Below are 19776 nucleotides of genomic sequence, written 5' to 3' on the forward strand. Positions count from 1 at the left end.
GCCAATTAATTATATAAAACTCATACAATCGAGATCTTTTTAGATTCTGTCACAGTTGAGGTGTGCATGCGATAAATATTTACAGGCATTTCAAATCTTTGAAAGCTTGAAAAACATTGAAAGTCTAATAAATGCCTATTTTCCATAATGTGTTTCATCTTTTTACAGAATTACTGAAACATTTAACTTATTGACTACATATTAATTTACTGAGAAGCAGCTATGTGATCTATAAGCCCGTGTATTTATTGCAGTTTGATCTAAAAAGAAGACTTTAGAGATAAACTTAAACGTTTTTTATCAGATACAATGTAATATAAAGACAAACAAAAGGACACTTATCAAATCTGTGATGCCGAGTAAGGCTGCTGGACCAAACAGCAAGCAAAAATGAACCTCCTTTTTAAAGCATGAAGAAAGCCTCGTTTTTCCTCCAATATATTTATTGACACAGTTGAAAACATTCTATTTCAAGCAATAAGGATTTATTTATAGAACATTTTCATAGGCAAATCAGCATAAATTAAACAGACCTATAAATTAAAACTGAGTTAATGTTGCTGGGCAGAGGGTTGAAGTTGTGTTGACATATTGAATTATTTCACTACAAACTGAATATACAATAAAAAAAAATTAAAAAAAACGTGATTGAACTGTACCAATTTTTTTGTGTGTTTTTTTGGAAAAAAAAAAAGCTAAACATTTTTGCATACTCTGCCCAACAATTTCAGGAATTCTACGGACAAAATGATTTTTATTAGTGATGTTATGGTCTGAGTTCTGTGAGCTGTGAAATTCTCCCATTAATAATCTACTGCGAAGTCAATTTTTATCTGCACAGAAAATTACAGTAGCCGAACAGTAGTCAACAACATTATCTGCTATCTTTATGAGAGTATTTAAAAAAAAAAAAAAAAGAAAAGGATGCTTGCTTACACCAAAAGTAACGCTTCAGCAACAAACCCAGAAGAGAGAGGGGGATGATGGAGAACATGGTGGATAAATCCCTGATGTTAAGCTGTGCTGTACACCTTGCTTTAGTAAACATGTCTGTTTTAGCTGAGGGGGCCGAGTCTGGATCCTGATGGCGTCTGGAAATGGCTAAAAGTTCAGGCTTTTGTTTCAGCTGCCTGGTGGTGTGGCAAGAAAAAGAAGAAAAAGAAGAAGAAGAAGAAGAAGAAGAGTGGAGTATGTACAGTATGTGACCTCAGCGGAAGTCCGCTTCACAGCACCATCCCTCCGCTCATGATCTCCAGCCTCTGTCCAGGACAAACAAAAACAAAATAGGGTGTCAGTAGAGATGTAAATATGTGTTTCAGTCCAGACATAGGAAAAAAAATTCTAAATCAGGTATTGGTGACAATGTGCCAGACCCATAAATGCAGATTTATTTACTCTTAATTCTATGCTTTATTCTCTGAGCGACGTCTTGCTTTATTATTTATTTCACATTATATTTAGAATTCCTAATTGAACTTTCCCAACCATTTGCTGCAGTTTATTTTTTAAATGTCGCGTTTATCAGTTTCAGTATGTTATTTATTTTACATTGGCTGTTGCACTGGCTGAACAAATTAAATTTTTGTTGTTTTCCTGTTTGACCAAGCTTGTGATGCCATTGGTGGATTTAAGTGTGCTGCAGAGTGATCAAATAAAATTGTAAGTCGGTAGATTTCTATTTATGTTTAAAAAAAGAAAAAGAAAACTCAGTTCAGTGATGTTTTCCCATGTCGGCTGATACTAAACCTCAGATATTGGTATGGAAAGTGAAAAAAAGTCAGCCCTATTTAACACGTGCTAGGCATCACGGATCAACCTAAACGCTTAACGAGGTCCTACTGCCTTTACCAAAAAGAAAGAAGAAAAGAAAAGAGTTCTTGAAGTGGGTGTTTCCACGCACAATTGAAGGTGTTAGAAAAACTCGTCTAACACATTACTAGCACAGCAAAGAGAAGAACAAGTTAAACTTGTAGTTCTGTCAAGCGTAACTACAAACCAAAGTTGAGAGTCACTGACAAAGACCACATTAAAACCTGCTGCGTGATTCAGAGCTGCAGCGGGGACGACGGGGCGAAATGGCCGCCTCGTCGCCCCGGTTTCATCCAAACCTGTTGTTTTTAGAAACCAGTGCAGCAGGGCCTTTTCACAGGCCTCCACTTTCAAAAAGCTAAAGAATCTGTAATCAGAGTAGAGTAATGCAGAACAGGTTTGATTAGTCTTTAAGTCGCAACTTTCACTTCTACATTAGTCTGAAGTCACCAAACCGAGTTTAAAACGACCTCTGCTGAATGATTTGATCAAATGCTTGTGCTGCCCTCTGACAGAATAACACCCTGGTTGGAGAACCAAAACACCACAGCTCTCCTGTATTTATGTTTTTTAAATTCATGACATGGTACAAATGCTATTACAAATTACAACAAAGTATTAGAGCCATGCTAAGAAATAAAAAAATATATAAAATTACAAGAATAAGGTCATAGTATGACTTTATTCTCATAACATTACAAGTTTATTCTTGTACCATTATGACTTTATTCTAAAAATATTGTGACTTTCTTCTAAAAAACATTACGACCTTATTCTCATACTATTTCAACTTTATTCTTTAAATATGACTTTCTCCTAATGTGAGTTTGTTCTTATTATTTCAAGTTTATTCTCATATGACTATTCTTGTAATATGACTTTCGTCTCATATTACTTTGACTTTATTCTCATAGAACCTTATTCTTGTAATATTACTCATCTCTTAATTGAAGGAGTTTTGTTTTTAATTTTTCATCAGAATAGGCCTACTACTCTGTCACTCATGTAGCATTTGTGGCTCTAATGAGTTATTAAGTTGGACTGACGGCAAAAATGGCATTTTGGATAGTAAATATTGCAGCCGTCTGTATAAATGATACCATATTAGGAATTATGAAAATAAAACCCAGCTTGACTCGTTCTGGAACAAACGCCGCGTCATCATTTATTATTACGACACGGCAACATCTGTATCATCTGAAAGGCTTCCTTTGGTAAGCGTCTACGGTCGTCGCCGGTGTGTGTTTGTGACGTTACCTGCGGCGGCTCTATGAAAGCCAGCCAATCGGACGAGTGTGTCGGAAGCAGCCCCATCGACTGACACTTATAAATAGCCAACGCCGCTCCTAGGAGGTTACCGATCAGGTAGACGAGCCCCTGTAGCCACTGCTGACTGGAGCTCTCCAACAGCTTGAAGGCTGAGCGATCAGGACGACACGGTCAGTGAGTCAGAGACGAACACGGATTCAGAGTGGAGCCGGCGGACAATCTCAGTACTGAACACTCACTCGCTGACATCGACATGAGAGCCTGTATGGGCCTCCAGGCCATCATGCAGACCATCATGATGGGGAAGATGGAGATGGTGTTGCCAGACATGTACATGATGAACAGGTTCATGGGAATCTGCTTTAGGGGCCCGAGGGCCACGTCCCAGCAGCGCTGCAGCACAAAACAAGAAAAGAAAGACAGAAAGAGAGAGAGAGAGTCAAGTTTGCGGCAAAAACGGCAGATCTGTCAAATAAACTCCTTTCACGCGTAGCATAATGGTCTGTTATGGAATAACAGGTAGAACATTTTAACATCCAACGTGTTGGATGTTAAAATGTTGGAAATGCTCGAGGAAACACACATGGAGACCGTCTGTTTTAGCAATGCTAACCACGCTACCTTCTCCACCAGGTTCTTGTCGGTCTCCTGGATGCTGGTGTCGGGAACGGGTTTCTCTGAGTAGCCGATGGGGTAAACGACATCGCCTTGTCGGTCACTGCGGCTCCTGCAAGCGCCAACAACAGTCCAGCTCTGAATCAAACCGTTTATGCAACATTCAGATCAGTGCTAATGTATGGAGACTGGTTGTTTTGACCAACTAGTGAAGGACACATCTTGGTTTAATTATATCCCAAGCACCATGCGGCCAACCAGAGGCCAGCCTTTAAATGATGCCAAGATGAACACTTGTTATCTATCTGAAAGTGGACAAAATGGGAAAGCTAGTAGGAATTGCTCAGTGCTGAAGAGAAAAATGTGGGTTTATCGCGTCTGAGTCGGTTCTTTCGATGTACGAAAACATATTTTGACATCAGAGCTTTGTGGCCATATTCCGTCTGTTATAAAGCTTTAACTTACTGATACTGAAAAGACTATTACAGGGTTATGCAGGTTTGATTAACTTAAATTTAAGACTTTTTAAGACCACTATGAATAAAATTTAAGACCTATAAAATGACAAAGATGTACAAAGAAATGCAGGAGACCCAAACCTGGTTTAACACACCTGGATCAAATGATGGTTCATTAGAGGCCCAAGAAGAACATTAACATGCTGAAAAGGTTGTTGGTACCGCCAGGGAGAGAACTAAAACATGCAGGATGCCGACCCTTGAGGACCCACTTTGGGCACCCCTGCTCTAAAAGTTCTGTTTTTCTTTTTTGTGGCACTCTGGCTAACTAGAGAGCCATAACTGCAAATGAACCATATGCTAGCTGCTAATGGCTTGTTTGCTTGCTAGCTAGTTAGCATCTTCTCACCGGTAGCCTTAAATTGTTTGAGTCACATAAAGCCTCAAACTTCTGCCTGATAGAAAAGTTCAGTGAAACAAAAACAACCTACATAGAATATATAAGATTGAATAGTCCTGGCACAAAAATTTAAGACCTACGATTAATGTATTCATCTTTAACAAATTTAAGAAATTTTAGGGCTTTAATTTTAGATAAATGAAGCTAGGACTTTTTGAAGGTCCTAAAATTTCCAAATCTAACATGTCCCATAAAATATGTCGAAATAATAAATGAGAATATGTTCAGTCATCCTGTTACCCGCTGGATGTTTGACTTACTCTGTCGCAACCAAATGTGCCAAAGACATATCTTGACATGTCATACAACATAATACGTCTTTTTTTAAAATACCCGTCAGGGCTGATCAAGCTGAAATCGGTTGTGGTCAACAGTGGTGCGTGTTTAGGTGGCATTCTCTGCAACTGTTTGCTCCAGTATAAACAGATTCCTGGCTAGCAAATCAAATAAAGACCTAAATAATCCAGTGGTCTGTTTTGGTGGGAAGTAAGAGAACTTAAAACAACTTTATGAATAAAACTGTATAAAATATGGAACGGTGAAGGAATAAAATACCCATACGTCCAAGATGCAACAATCGTGTTAAAGTTATAGTAAGAATCTTTTTCTGCTTCTGAAATCACTATCAGAAAACAAGCACATTACTCCCTCCACAGGCCTGGAGTGGAAAAACCCATAAATTACAGATTCCAGAAGCTGAAATGTAAAGGACCCTACACACAGTACAAGGACCTCAAGTAAAAAACAATTGCTATTTGCATTTGTAAAGAAAAAATGATAAAATGGTTATTTAATTTTGAACCATAAATAGTTTCAAGTAATTACAGTTTAAAACACAGTACTCCAGCTGATGTAAATGTTACGTAAACATAGGCAGGGTGACACAGAAGAGCAGTCTACCTTGTGTTTCCCACACTGAGCTCAAGGGCCCACTTCATCCTTCGGGCTCCGCTGCCTCCTCTTGTGGACAAAGCTCCTCCTCCTTGAGGAGACGCCATGACAACAAACTTCACCGCTGGTCCTCGGAGACAGTGTGCACCTGCACGCAGCTAGAAAAATACATGATGATATTCATTACATTTTCTTTTTCTTTCTTCTCTTTTTAAGGACCTTGAAAAGGACAATATTATATCTGGGTCAAAGTCCAGACCTTTCAATTGACAATATGTGCCAAGATATGAACACTTTTCCTTCTTCTTCACCACTATACACTACTCTATGTTGGTGTACACTGACGTTTGTGGTTGTAACATACAGAAAGCTCCAGGGGTGTGTGAATACTTTTGTAAATCACATTACCAAAATGACTGAACAATATAAATATAACACACTGACAACAGTAAAAATATTTAACAGTCAGGGACAGAAACCTTCCTAGAACAGTGGATACCAATAAGCTCACAACAGTAGGAAATCAGATCTGGTAGAGGTACATCTAAAACAGAAATTAAGTCAGATTTAACCCTAATCGACGATTACATTTTTTTTTTTGGTGCAATATACAATAAATAGCATAACGAAGTCCACTTCCAGAAGCTCAAATTGGAATAATTTGCACTTCCAACACCTTTTTATTTGTCACAGATGCCATTTTTGCTAATTTGACACAAACTAAGATTCTTGTTTAACAACGGGCGAATTTAATAAAGCAACAGCTTTGTTGAGAGCTTTCTAACACAGACACGTGGACAATAAGGCGGAATAAGACAGAACGTATTGATAGCAGTCGGGGGGATTTGGATTAGCTATTCCAGATATTAGTTGGTTTAAGTTGCTCCAGTAAACACAGCGGCAGCCCCGCAGTTAGAAGCAGCAGCTCGAGGCGGCGCAGGCAGGCTGGCGCCGTCAGCTAACGTCGAACAGTTAAAGCCACGCGCCCTGTCGGAGGTTAGCTTACCTTACAAATACATCTAAACCGGTTCTGCTGCCGTTCGAAGTGGGCTTTTTTTAAGGAAAACGAACGACACTGGCCCGTAAGGAGAGCCGAGGAACAACTTGTTCCGCCGACACTCGCTGATTCCTAGGCCCGCAATGATGGCGCAGTTACGCTCAGAGACGTAGGTGCACGTAGACGTCGCACAGCCAGTAGTTGGTACGTCAGCGTCGCCGCCATATTGGGGAGGACGCTTCCGCCACATTTACTTACCTACACAGGGATTTTGCGTTATAAAAGTTTAATTTTGTTATGTCCCACACATTCTGTTTTGTGTGTTTTCCATCTTTTACATTGAATTATATCTTAAGATATGGTCCAAAGCTATGCAGTCTACATACTCGAATTTTTTCATTTTGACAAATTACGTATTTTGGAGAATATATGCGATAGACCATAATAAACTAGGATAGAATGGTGTTGACCCACCACAATCCATAATTTACATATGGATTGTTCTTCTTGAGTTACCTCGGACCTCTCAGCAGCTACTATGGTGAATGCACTACTTAAACTGCCTTACAGTAGGGGAATGATCACATCTTTATATTTTAGTGTTATGCCATTTTCAGATGACAAACTAAACAGTGCTCTATGAGATATTCAGATATGTCCAGATATCGTTTGAAAAACAAAAACAAAAAAACGGCAATAACAAGTGCAACCAAAAACAGATCAAACTTAGGGCTTTTATTATATCAAACATTACCCACAGTGATACGCTGCAACATCTAAACATCACATGAAGAATGAAAGTTAAACGTGTATGTGCATCTTAGCTGTCAGTTCATAACAATCATATTATATACAAACTTACTGACAATCAAATAAAGCAGTGCAAACCGTATTAAGTATACACGAGTCACATATAAGAGGCACAGTGGTTCTGTACAGTGTATGCACATTGAGAAACAGCTTAAACACAGATATAAGGTCTGAGTGATTAAGGCTCAGCTTCCTCATGTTTGTTCAAAAGGCAACCCCCCCTCCCTCCAAAAAAAACAACAACATATAACTCCCATTATAAAGATAATCAATGTTATTTAAGGTCGGTTGTTTTTGCTACATATCTTGTGAGTGCATTTGTTTCTTTTTTCCCCCCCACCTTTTATAGGAAAAACATTTCCAGGGTGTTTTTCTTCTCTTCTTCACTTCACTTCACTGGTTGTCTTCATATCACTTGTAGAGGCTGAGCTCTGGGCTGTGGTACAGGCACATGTAGGAGTCGCAGAGCAGCCTCCGGGCCGACTCCCTCAAAGACGAGGCGTCCACCCTGCTCAGCTCCTCCTCCGACAGGCCCAGGTAGCGGCCCACCTCGGGACACCCCCTCACCTGGGGGATGTTGAAGCCGTTCTCGCCACCTGGGCGAGGACGCGAACAAACAAATGTGAGGCTTTTATGTTTGACAAAAGAGAAGTGATTTGTGCTGCCCTCCCGCTCACCTTCTCGGTCTGCCATGCTGTCGAAGAACAACCAGTCGGAGGCCTGGGGTCCGTGCTTGACGAAGCTGACGTAATGGCTGGTTTCGATGCACGTCACCGCAAAGAGAGACATACGCTGGCGGGTGTGATGCAGAGGGCCCGACCACGTCCCCTGAGGAACGGCGATCTTGACCGGGTTGTGCGACGCGCGGTTCCTGTGACTGTGAACCTAGTCGTGCACAGAAGAAAAAATGAACAGAATCAATACCGCTCTTGTTTTTTTATCATTATTATTTTTGACAGATTTTCCAGGTGATGAAGGGATACCTGCGTATTGCACGTCTGGCAGTATTGCTTTAGATGTCCGGGAGTGATGTCCAAGTCTTCGTAGCACTGCACACACTCCCACTCGGCTACAGCCTGGCAGATACTGCACTGCCTGAGAGCTACAGACACAGGTACACACAGCAAGAGATATATTCATAAATGAAATAAAAACTGCAAGTGAAACGAGCAAAACATGATTTTAGACACAACAGACAAGCAATAAAACCTTACTGTCATCCAGCAAATCTGTGATATCCAGACTGAGGGTGGGCAAGATGGCGTCAAACATTTTGAAGTCCTTCCCAAACCGGGGCATTAGCAGAAGTAGACAGGAGGGAGCCTGGTGGGGCAAGGAATATAAATACAAGTTCTTGTAAGAAGCTCAGGCTCAGACTTTGTCTGATCAATGTTTTAGTGTTCATAAAACTCCCTATGCTGAGGTCAAGCTAAAAGACTCATGTCTTGATTCTCTAGTACATTCACGTTTTTGCAGTAAACTTAAAGTTCAACAATGATGGAGTCAAGATGGACTAAAAAAAATATTAACGCAACACTTTTACAGCAATATGAAGATTGCATGTCACCTCTGTTTAAAGTAGCCAAAAGAAAGAAGAACTTTTGTAATTCTTGGGTAGTACAATTAGTCTTGTAAAATCCAGCCCCTTGTCCTAGGCTTTAGGCTTCGTCCAGAGGGTTTGGGCTCTCGGCTATTGAGAAACGATTGCTTCCAGGAGGCGTGGCCTCTGTTGAAGTATTCAATTTTACCCAATCGGTAATGTTTGTCCATGAGTTCGGTGCTATGAAGCTTATCGGAAACTGCTTGCGCTGTAAACAACCATCCTCCACCGTGCAGAGAGAAGTGCCAAACTGAACGAGGCTGCTGCTAATGTTAATTCAATATTTGGAAGCTTGGCCGACACGGACTGAACGTCTTCCTTCACTTCCTCTGCTGCCATGGTTAAAACTACAGACAGACTACGCAAAATATTTACGTCAATGTTCACAACTTCTTCTTCTTCTTCTTCTGATAGGCCTGGTCAAAAACAGACTGGAGACAATCCAAGTGAAAGGTAGAAAGCCTAAACTGTGCTGTAAGCAAGATTTTCTTTTTTTTTTGTAGAGGAGTTGCACAGGAAGGCAATGGCCATGGTACCAGCTGGATGATGAAGTCCTGAGCTGTACCTCGGCAAACTTGAGGCCGCCGTGCAGGAAGGAGGACTCCAGCAGGGACTGAACGCTGGCGACCCTCATGGACGCGGGCGAGGCCATGGGGATGGGCGAGTTGACGGGGGGCGCAGGAGAGGCAGGGAGTGTTGGTGGAAAGAGTTGGTAGAGGTGGCACTCCTGAGCCTGCTGAGTCACTGATCTGAAACGGAGAAAAAGGGAGGACAGGTGTGACTTTTAGACGCGGCACATGGAAATAGTACTTTCCCCTGGGGTTACTGAAGTCGTAAACATGATTTTTGGGGGGATTTTGTCAATGAAAGCAAAGTTTTAAAGTTAAAAAGTACATTCTGTAGCTTCTCTTGTTGCCACGAATGCAGAAAATGACTTGTAGTGCAGCAAAAACAACTCAGATTTTTATTCACTTAAGAGATTTCTGCACTTGTGTCTCCAGTGTGTCTCTGATATTGTGTGAGCTAAACTAGCCGTAGGTCTCGGTTGTGCTGTGCTCTTGCACAGGAACGCAAGCAATGGAGGGAAACGGCAACGTTGTCGCTGAGACAACCAGACATGATGGCATTGTTTGCACATGAGCTACAGGTCTGACTGCAGCTGTGACCGCATTTGAACCAGGAAGAGCGCGTTAACCTGCAGCCGGTCTTACATGCTGGTAGAATAGAGGAGGCGATGAGTAAATGACCTGATCTTTAGGAGCGGTTCGACTCGCAGCAGCTGGAAAAGCTTGTTCAGGAACTCCTCGGGATCTGACAGACAGGGCGAGACAGCAGAGTGGCAACATTCCTTAGCTTTATTAACAGAGAACTTAAAAAAAACAAAAAAACAACTAAAAGAAACAAAAACAAGGAAGAAAAAAAAAAAAGAAAAGCAGGAAATCAGAGGCCCGGACACAATGCATGCACACCTTTTTCCTGGTTGGTGAACCCTGCGTTGCTGTTGGCAGCTTCCAGCAGGCGCCTCAGAGCCATGGTTTTACTGGCACACACGTAGCCGTTCCTTAACAGAGCGACACACACACACACACAAACACACACACACACCCACACACATACACATTTTAGATTGGGTTCTGTGTGGGGTGGGGAATTTTGCTTTTCAGAAACAATCAGAGTATCTATGTTTCCAATACAAACATGTGCAAATCTTTGTCTACATTCTGCTAAAGTTGAGAAAAGAAAACGAAACACACACACACCTTCTCAGTGGGTTGACTATTTCACAGCGAAGCAGGTCCTGAGCCAGTTTGGAGTTTTGGTTCGTTTCGGCGTCAGATGGCCAAAATAACACCCAGTCTGCCGAGCTGCAGCAGGAGAACAAACTGCAGGCAAAGGGAATGAAATCATTGTTTCACTTGTTATCCATTTCTTTGATTGACAGAAAAGAGGAGTCTGTCAGTTTCCTGCATCTCGAATAAACCAGAAATACCTGCTCTACTTTGACAAAAAACCAACATTTAAATGTTTCCCTGTGGGTATCTAGGCATCCATCCATCCATTTTCTGTTCACCCTTGTCCCTAATGGGGTCGGGAGGGTTGCTGGTGCCTATCTCCAGCTACGTTCCAGGCGAGAGGCGGGGTACACCCTGGACAGGTCGCCAGTCTGTCGCAGGGCAACACAGAGACATACAGGACAAACAACCATGCACACACACACTCACACCTAGGGAGAATTTAGAGAAACCAATTGACCTGACAGTCATGTTTTTGGACTGTGGGAGAGAACCCACGCATGCACAGGGAGAACATGCAAACTCCATGCAGAAAGACCCCGGCCGGGAATCGAACCCAGGACCTTCTTGCTGCAAGGCAACAGTGCTACCAACTGCGCCACTGTGCAGGTATCTAGGCATTTGTAAGAAAATGGGTTTCAATCTTTAATGCTTCGGATATTTTGTTCCCTTCTCCTGACTGGCACATTTGTACAATAAAATATATTTTTTATATCTTTTGTAACCTATATGGTAGCTATGACTGTAGTCTAAGAATGCAGGTAAACTTGATAAAAATCCAACAAGGACAGCTGATCCTGATTAGACTTTCAGGCTAGTCCAATTTGATGTAGTTGATTATTGAGTGTAGGGTTGAAACGATTAATCGTGATGAATCAATTACTGAAATAATTGTCAACCAATTTAGTAATCAAATAATTGTTAGCTGGAGTATACAGACTCTGCTGAGAGAACAACACACGTAAACTTCTTCAGAAAATCTAATTATTAATTGGTTAATCCAGAAATGATCAGATTTTCTTGAATTTTAGGCAAGAAAATGTTTTTTTGTTATTTTTAAAAAGGAATAAATTATTTGTTCCTTTGCATTTTATTAATGTATTTCCAATATTTTTTTAAAAAGGCCTAAATGAAAAACCTGCAAAACATGTCAATTATTTCTATTCGATTAATCGTCACGGGAAATTGTTCATTGATAACTAAAATAATCGTTTGTTGTTGCCCTAATTGAATGTCTCAATGTAATATGTAGAATGCACATTTATGCAACCAGGTCACTGCTTCTATTGTTTTTCTAGCAAACACATTCATTTGTTTCTCACCTGAACAGCGTGGCGTCCAGGTAGCAGGAGTTGAGGTGACCCTGGATGCCTCTCTTTGAGCCTTCGTACAGCTGCCTGGCCTCGACCCCGTCCACCGGAGGAGTGTGTTCGTCCACCCGCTCGCTTCCCCAATCTGCAAATGCTGAGAGCCACGGACGCAGGTTGGAATTACAAGAGAACGGGCGACATCGCCTTTAATATGCAACAGGATGCAGAGATGTCCCAGCTTTCGCAAAACTAGGTGCAGCCTAGCTTTGGCTAAGCGGCTAACGCTTTCTCACCTATCGAGTTGCAGCGCTCCACTTGGTTGACGGGCTTCTCGGGGACGGGGAACCTGGAGTCCCGTCTGCAGTTGCGAAGCTTGACGAACAGGCCCTTGTTGGTGGGGCAACGGAAGTGGCGTTCGCCGAGGTAACTGCCGTCTGTTCCAGCAGACAGCTCCTGCTCCTAAAACGCAAAAGTGTGGGAAAAAATACAAAACACATGTGCTGTAATCCGGTTGCATAACCGTACACACCCTGAAAGTCATATTTTGTTGAATCACTTTCTGATTCTACACCTCTAATCGGTAGGAGTCGGTCAGCATCCCACATCATTTCCTATAGAGCAGGGGTCCCCAAAGTTGGTCCTCGAGGGCCGGCATCCTGCATGTTTTAGTTCTCTCCCTGGTTTAGCACACCTGGATCAAATGATGGCTCGGTAGAGGCCTAAGAAGAGCATTGACCTGCTGAAAAGGTTGTTGGTACCACCAGGGAGAGAACTGAAACAAGCAGGATGCCGGCCCTCGAGGACCGACTTTGGGGACCCCTGCTATAGAATATAAATATCTACCACTATCCTAGAAACTGGCATATTTTCTGTCCCTTTTATGGGACACAGAACTTCAAGGTTTCTCTGCATGTTTCACCAACTCAAGTTTAAGACGATTAAGTGACATTTGAAACATACTTCCACAAAAATATACAAACTTCGTCCAACCAACAGGTCCATCAAGAATATCAAAATACCAAAATGCTTGTTAAAATGAATTCAGTATATTTTAAGGCCCTTATATTTTGGATACATGAATTTAATATTTTTAAAGAAGACACCCTGTACATGTAGACGTTGACATAAGTTTGAATAAATGTGTTACAACCTCCATGGCATCTTTCATTAAATTATACCGGTGTACCGTTAATAAAACAACCCATGTAATGTTCATTTATTTATTGGTTCAAAACTATCAATTGGTTAATATCATGCGATTCATGGGCCATCACAAATATCACCAGGAGATATTTACTGAATTAAACATCTGACATTTATTATTAATCAAACTAATCTGGATTTGCATGTATTTACTGATGAGAAACATAAGAAACTAATTGGATTAACTCAAACATTGACAAAAAAAAATTACTTCTAATGATGGAGAATAAAAAAAAGGTTAGGCTCGAATCTTTGACTCTCACACTGAAGAATAACATCATTGACTTGCATGTTTGGAGAAGAAATAAGAGGTGCAACAACATATTAATATGGATTAGCTTTGGTTCGTGATTCCTTATTTTTTCCTTCTATTTTATCCAACAAAATGTCTCATTAATTACAACTCTTATTTAATTTTAAATAGTTTAGAAAACCAGAAAGCTCTGATGTTACCTAAAACAGTTCTGTGTCGTGTCCGAGATCAGTTTTGTGCTGAAACTCAACAATATTTAAAGGCCAAGAGAAATTAAACTGAACAAGAAAACCGAAGCTGAAGCTACACTCACCAGCTCAATTCCTGCCACCAGCTCCTTGACGGCCCCCAAGTGACCAATCCATCGGATAACCCCGAAGAGCGGCGGGTCGTTCACCTCGACCATCGACCCGACCTCCAGCTCCGTCTCCAGTCCCGTTCCTCCGTAATCATCTACACCTTCCTCTTCCTCCTCATTCTCCTTTTCGTCGTCTACAGGTCTTAAAGGCGAGAAAGGGCTGTGGGAACCGTTGGTGTGCTCCGAGGCGGACACTGGCGTTAGGTTTTGAGGTTTTGGAGGCGGCAGTGGGCGCGTGAGTAAAGGTTTGTGTGTAGGCTTTGGAGGAGGAAGAGGAGGCTTGAGTGCTTGTTTAGCAGGCAGAACCAGGGGCAACCTGGGAGCAGGAGCTGGTGACGTCGGGGATTGTTTGGGATTAGGGGACAACGCTGGCTTCAAGATGGGCTTAGGAGATGTTTGTTCTGAGAACACAGAATTAAGAAAAAATAAAATAAATGAATATTTACTGACAGTACCACTAGACAATCAATATGTGTGAGAAACCCTGTGATGCACCTGCAAAAACGTTGCTGACGGGAAGCAGCATTCCGTACAGGTGACAGGGAATGTGGCAGAGCCTATGTTCCTTGTAAAGTCCGTCCCAGTTACCAGCAGGAGCATCCTGCAACAACAAATCGCCAACAAACCAATAAATAAGGAGAAGGATTCAACATCCTGAGGCCAGATGCATCTTGTGTGGTTCATGCTCACCAGAAGGACTCCGACGTGCGTCGAGGATCGGCCAGGCAGTGCGCCACAGAACTGCACCTCCCCGCCGTGGACAATGCCATCCACGGTGACGCACACTCTCTGGCCGACATGGAATGGTGGCGGTGACGACGAGCCGCGTGGATTGTTGTAAACGGCGATGGGTGTCGACTCGGCCGTCCGCGAGAGCATGTCCTGCGTCTGCAGCTGGACCTTGGGGCGATTGTGATTGAAGCTTATGCGACGCAGGTGGGACTGGTTGGAGCGATCGTTGTTGCTACGGTGGCCGTTGATGCCGTGGTTGGTGCGGCGGGAACGGTCCTTGGTTTTCTCCGGAGCGTCGATGCTGTTCCTGCTGGACCAGTGGCGGAGGCGGATGTGGCTCACGGGGACGAAGAGGCCGCAGGCATCGGGACAAGAGAAGTAGCGGACGCCCTTGTTGGAACCATTGCAGGTTCCTCTACCCACTGCTGTACCCTGGAGGAGCAACAGGGAGGAGCAACAGGCTTTTCATGAGCAATTCATTGGTCTTTTTTTGTATACAATAAAATTATTGCTGAAATGATTAATCTGAATAATCGGATTAACCATAACTAATGTGATGATTATCATGATTAATTCCATGACTATCATGATTAATCAAGATTAATCATGATTAATCATGTAGAATCTGTAGAATTTGCATTCTACAGATTAATCACGAAAAATCATTGGATCAATCCGATGATTATCATGATTAATCACGATAAATCATCTGATTAATCACGATAAATCATCTCATTAATCACAATAAATCATCTGATTAATTATGACTAATCACGCTAAATAACGATTAATCACGTTAAATAACAATTAATCATGCTAAATCACAATTAAATAAATACGATTAATCATGATAAATCATCAGATTAATTATGATAAATCACGATAAATCATTGAATTAATCAAATTAAATCATCGGATTAATTGATCTGTGAAATAATTGTCAACTAATTCAGTAATTGCTAGCTGGAACATACAAATTCAAAAAATGCCATTTGGTACAAAAAAAAAAAAAAAATAATATTCAGAGCAGTAATTAACCCAAAACTGAATAAAAATATGTACATTTTACATTTAAGATGAAAACACCTAAATAAGTCTTAGCCAAATCTCATCAAGTGGCATAATTTTAGCTTCACTTTGTTCAGATTTACTGAAGAAATTTTATGGTATTACATTTTAGGCAATGGAAACTATTTCCTTTTTTTTTTAAAACTGAATTATTTGTTTATTTGCATCTTTTATATATTTCTGCAGATTTTTAAAATTTAATCTCTTGGGCCTTTTTTTATACAAAATTATAATATGCCATTTCTTAAATCGGATTAATCGATTAATTGTCAGAATAATCAATAGATTAGTCACTGATTAATAACTGATAGTGGCAGCCCTGATAAAGATGTACTGTTAAGGCACAAATTAATCTGAGAATATCTGTGGTGTGAACTAATGATAAGGGTGATGGCATAGAGGCCTCTAAGAGTTGGAGCTTATCGCCACACTATTTTCTCATTTTATATTATGTTTAGCAAAATACCCAACTCTATGGTTTGATTTGAAAAACCTTTTTAAATGTATTACAGGTTGTATTACAGTTTTGAGTTTAGCTATTAAGTTTGTAAAGTTCTTTAATTTCGCCAACATTCATCATATTTTCTAAGTAACAAATCAACACATTTCAAACCATATTTGGACATTCCTACTAATGACATTTGATTTGGTTTTCTGGGCTCTTTTTAGTGTTTATACATTGTAAATAGTCTTTTATGTAGAAAACAAAAAGTCGATCTAGTCCATTGTACATTCCTTGAAACCAGTTAAGCCACTTGTGATAACTGCACAGTATTTTATATTTTATTATTAATCTTGTTTTTATACACATTTTTAACACTTAATGACTTTTTTTGTGTAAACCTACATACCTCAATGATCCTGCTGCACCTAAATGTCCCTGATGTGGGATAATAGATATATTTCTATTTTATTTTATTTTTTTATCTGTATTCGGCGCCCTCAGACTGCTGAATAAAATCATGTGCTAACACATCCTACAAGACAGAAAATGTAACCTCTTTTTGTAATTTCTTTATGATTTTGCTTCCACTCATAATTCAACAGTATAAATACTTTTCAAAGCAATCAATCCAACTTTGTTAACCTGTCTGCTTTAATAAGGTTAGACATTTTTTTTCCCCCTCAAGTTACTTGTTCGACTCTTCCTTTCACATCCACGGAGTTTTCCTGGGAACCCACGCCTCAAATATCACCTTTAGCTCCACTCCAAAATACAAAGCGCTGCTCCCTCCGCTGAGCGGTCCGATGTACTTGAGTTCTGCCTCGGCCAGCTCATCCTGAGCGCCGATCAGGACCCACAGCGGAGCATTGGTGGGGAGAGAAGCCAGCTGTCGCAGGTTGTCTGGATTGTCTGAAAAACACACAACACACACAAAGATTAGAGTTAGAAAATTTGACTGCACAGACATTTGTCAAAAAAAAGAAAAAAAAAAAGATTTATGTCAATCTTCATGTGATCGCTCAACAATCTAATTCGCTTCTACAGTATTTACTTAGTAGGTTTAGTCGAATGTCCAGGTCGGACACAGGCTCCACCAGTCCAACGAGGTCGGCTGAGATTTCCAGCAAGTATTTCTTTTCTATTTTCACCATGAGTCCATTGTCCAACACCTGCATGAAAATGAAAAGGACAGGTAGATCACACAAGGTGAGAAAAAAAAAAAAAAAAGAACTACGTTGAGTACGAAGATTACCTTAAATTTACCTCAACAGTGAATTTAAGGTATGGCTAAGATTCACAACACTTTGTGGGGAAGGTTGACTTCTGATTCAGAAACTTCCCTGGTACAACGATGGCAATAAAACAGTAACAGGAACAAACCTCAGAGTATATGACTGGGATTTACTGTGGTGAATCAACACGCAGCAGCGTATAATCATGCAGTGATCTACGTACCAAACAAATAATTGACTTCAGAGGCTAATCAGTACACAGACTCTACCCGCGACTGATTTCATTTCTTTAGATGTTTTGCGAAGCCCTCAGAGGTTTTCGTTTGTAAACAAACAGTGTCATGGCAACTCTGGGGGAGCTGCAGAGACACACAGCTCAGGTGGAAGAATCTTTTGACAAGATGCTCCCTCGCTAAAGATATAACACAAGGTGGTAGCAGCGCCGTCTTTGCGATTTTAACTGCACGTGGCGGTATTTACATAACTCTGGTAACCATGTCGACCGTGTCGCGAACTCCACAAATTGGGCCTTTATGGGAAAAAAGGGCCAGGTGAAATCCATAGTGGATTCCTTCAGCAAGGTTGAATGAATGGAAACCTGGCATTTCTTTAAAAAATATTCAATTTTAAATACAAAATATAAACAAGGTGTGATGTTCCTTCTGCAAAATAAATGATTTAACTATTTTAATAAAATACACTGGAGTTGATGGTTGTAAAGTAACAAACTGTGGAAAGTTTGTTACAGTCCGTCTAATCACTGAAACGCGTTTAAATCTTATCAGGGCTGAAATAATTAATTGTGCCAAATCACTTATTGAAATAATCGTCAGCTAATTTGGTAATCAATTAATCGTTAACTAGATCATACAGACGTGACAAAAAGGTAATTTGCTGGGAAAAAAAAAAACAACATACCCAGACCAGTAAGCCAAATAAAAAGAAAATCTCCTGTTAAACATGTTTTTTTATCTAAACATAAATCGACTGATAAAAAAACAAACATAAATAAACAAAACAGATCAGCCCTACTGTGTAATAATGTTAAGTCAAGCAGAAAGGGCTGAGCTTTTCACATGTTGATGTCAGAAGCATTTTTTTTAGTTGTAGATACACCTTTACTAAAAATGATCAAGCATGCGCTAAAGGAATCCTGCTTTTGCATTTTTTTTTCAAATAAAGTGTTTGCTTTCTTGTTTAAAAATGAATTGAATTCTTTCTTTATTTGCATCTTTCATGTATAACCTAACTGCTAACTGAGTTCCTGAAGGCGGAGTGTCAGAAAGAGCAGGAGTTTTTAAAGAGACAGAAGCCCAATTTCTAACCAATTTCTAACCTAACCCTTTTGAAAGCATTTCAGCAGTTTTTATTCCTCCTTTTGACAACGTGAAAGCTGGATGGGCTCCAGCAGACATTTTTAAATCGTCACAGTATGATGAATCTGCACATTTTAGTTAAAATCATAGACTTGTTTTTGTTGTTCCTCATTGTCAAACTCACAGCTGAAGGGTTTCTGTATCTTATGTTTTCTCCTACATATAATGTTGTTTTTAAGTTATTTAAGTGCCCAAAGGTCTGTATTATTATTATTATTGTTGATGTTGTTTTCATTTGTACAATATTTTGTGTTGTACAAAAAGGCTAAAGTGGTACGATAACAAAACTGCAGAATTTGGCACATTTTAAAATCCGATTAATCGTCAGAATGATCGATAAATTAATCACACTCGTTGGCTGCCGTCCTAAATCTGAATGAATGTCATCGTTGTCCTAATTACGTATTGCTCAAGATATTTAACACTGTGATAATGAAGTGCAGCAAGTTTAGTTCATGTACTGGAAAGAAGTTGCCATGAAGTCAGTTGGTACCTTAACCCAGAGGGCGTCCTTTCGGGTCCTGCCCTGGTCCTGCTCTTGGCAGATGAACCCCCTGCTCAGCAGAATGGGTCCCTCCAGATCGTCCTGGACCTGAAGGTCGGTCGAGATCAGGAACAGCTTGAAGGAACGACGCTTCCTGTTCTGCTCTGGGGCTCCTGACATCTTCGAGGTGTCTGTACCAGCAGCTGCTCCACGGCGAAAATCGAGCCCTGTTTCTCTATGAAGGTTAAAAAAAAATAAAAATAGTTCTCATTACTAGGAAGCGACAAGAGTGCCACGGTATTTCCGTTCACCTGGAGGAGTAACAGCGACGTCAGGTAGCAGCCGCGGAGAAGTTCGCGTTAAAACTTTACTCGCTCCCACCTCAACCAAATTCCGCTCTCCTCGCACATTGTTCACTAATAAACAACTCGGACAACTTGGAAAACCAGTGGAAGACAACTCACCAACTTTTTCAACTCCGACCGTCAACATTTCCCTTCACATTTAAAGGAGCTCCGCTCAATAACAAACCGCACAGTGAATCAGGAAGCGGCGTGATGAACAGCCGAACAGCCAATCGCGTGCGAGGGAACCAGAGGAAGGAGTTTGAGCC

General features: G+C 40.8%; 2 protein-coding genes across 2 annotated transcripts; both read right to left on the reverse strand.

Moving 5' to 3' along the window:
• Positions 1–422: 422 nt before the first annotated feature.
• emc4 (ER membrane protein complex subunit 4) lies at positions 423–6666 on the reverse strand. Its single transcript, XM_028038058.1, has 6 exons — positions 6509–6666; positions 5512–5660; positions 3700–3805; positions 3318–3471; positions 3067–3227; positions 423–1259 (listed from the first exon to the last, which is right to left on the reverse strand). The coding sequence occupies exons 2-6, from the start codon at positions 5607–5609 to the stop codon at positions 1224–1226; spliced, it is 555 nt and encodes a 184-aa protein (XP_027893859.1). The 5' UTR covers positions 5610–5660; positions 6509–6666; the 3' UTR covers positions 423–1223.
• A 547-nt stretch (positions 6667–7213) lies between these two features.
• cyld3 (cylindromatosis (turban tumor syndrome) 3) lies at positions 7214–19755 on the reverse strand. Its single transcript, XM_028037875.1, has 17 exons — positions 19628–19755; positions 19173–19398; positions 17123–17240; positions 16823–16980; positions 14517–14990; positions 14322–14427; positions 13782–14227; positions 12306–12471; positions 12025–12166; positions 10670–10792; positions 10379–10470; positions 10157–10220; positions 9475–9658; positions 8524–8632; positions 8293–8411; positions 7987–8194; positions 7214–7905 (listed from the first exon to the last, which is right to left on the reverse strand). Exons 2-17 carry the CDS (start codon positions 19341–19343, stop codon positions 7721–7723), a joined length of 2865 nt encoding a protein of 954 aa, XP_027893676.1. The 5' UTR covers positions 19344–19398; positions 19628–19755; the 3' UTR covers positions 7214–7720.
• Positions 19756–19776: the final 21 nt, after the last annotated feature.

The sequence above is a fragment of the Xiphophorus couchianus genome, chromosome 14 (genome assembly GCF_001444195.1).
Source record: "Xiphophorus couchianus chromosome 14, X_couchianus-1.0, whole genome shotgun sequence".
NCBI lineage: Eukaryota > Metazoa > Chordata > Actinopteri > Cyprinodontiformes > Poeciliidae > Xiphophorus > Xiphophorus couchianus.

What these genes read in the sequence shown, in the direction of transcription:
- emc4 (XM_028038058.1), bottom strand. Translation starts at nt 5,609, where the DNA reads ATGGCGTCTCCTCAAGGAGGAGGAGCTTTGTCCACAAGAGGAGGCAGC. An exon ending in ACAAGAACCTGGTGGAGAAG is followed by an intron (nt 3,472 to 3,699) that starts GTAGCGTGGTTA and finishes TTTGTGCTGCAG; the next exon opens with CGCTGCTGGGACGTGGCCCT. An exon ending in TCTCATGTCGATGTCAGCGA is followed by an intron (nt 3,228 to 3,317) that starts GTGAGTGTTCAG and finishes CTGATCGCTCAG; the next exon opens with CCTTCAAGCTGTTGGAGAGC.
- cyld3 (XM_028037875.1), bottom strand. Translation starts at nt 19,343, where the DNA reads ATGTCAGGAGCCCCAGAGCAGAACAGGAAGCGTCGTTCCTTCAAGCTG. An exon ending in CATTCGACTAAACCTACTAA is followed by an intron (nt 16,981 to 17,122) that starts GTAAATACTGTA and finishes TGTGTTTTTCAG; the next exon opens with ACAATCCAGACAACCTGCGA. An exon ending in CGCACGTCGGAGTCCTTCTG is followed by an intron (nt 14,428 to 14,516) that starts GTGAGCATGAAC and finishes TTGTTGTTGCAG; the next exon opens with GATGCTCCTGCTGGTAACTG.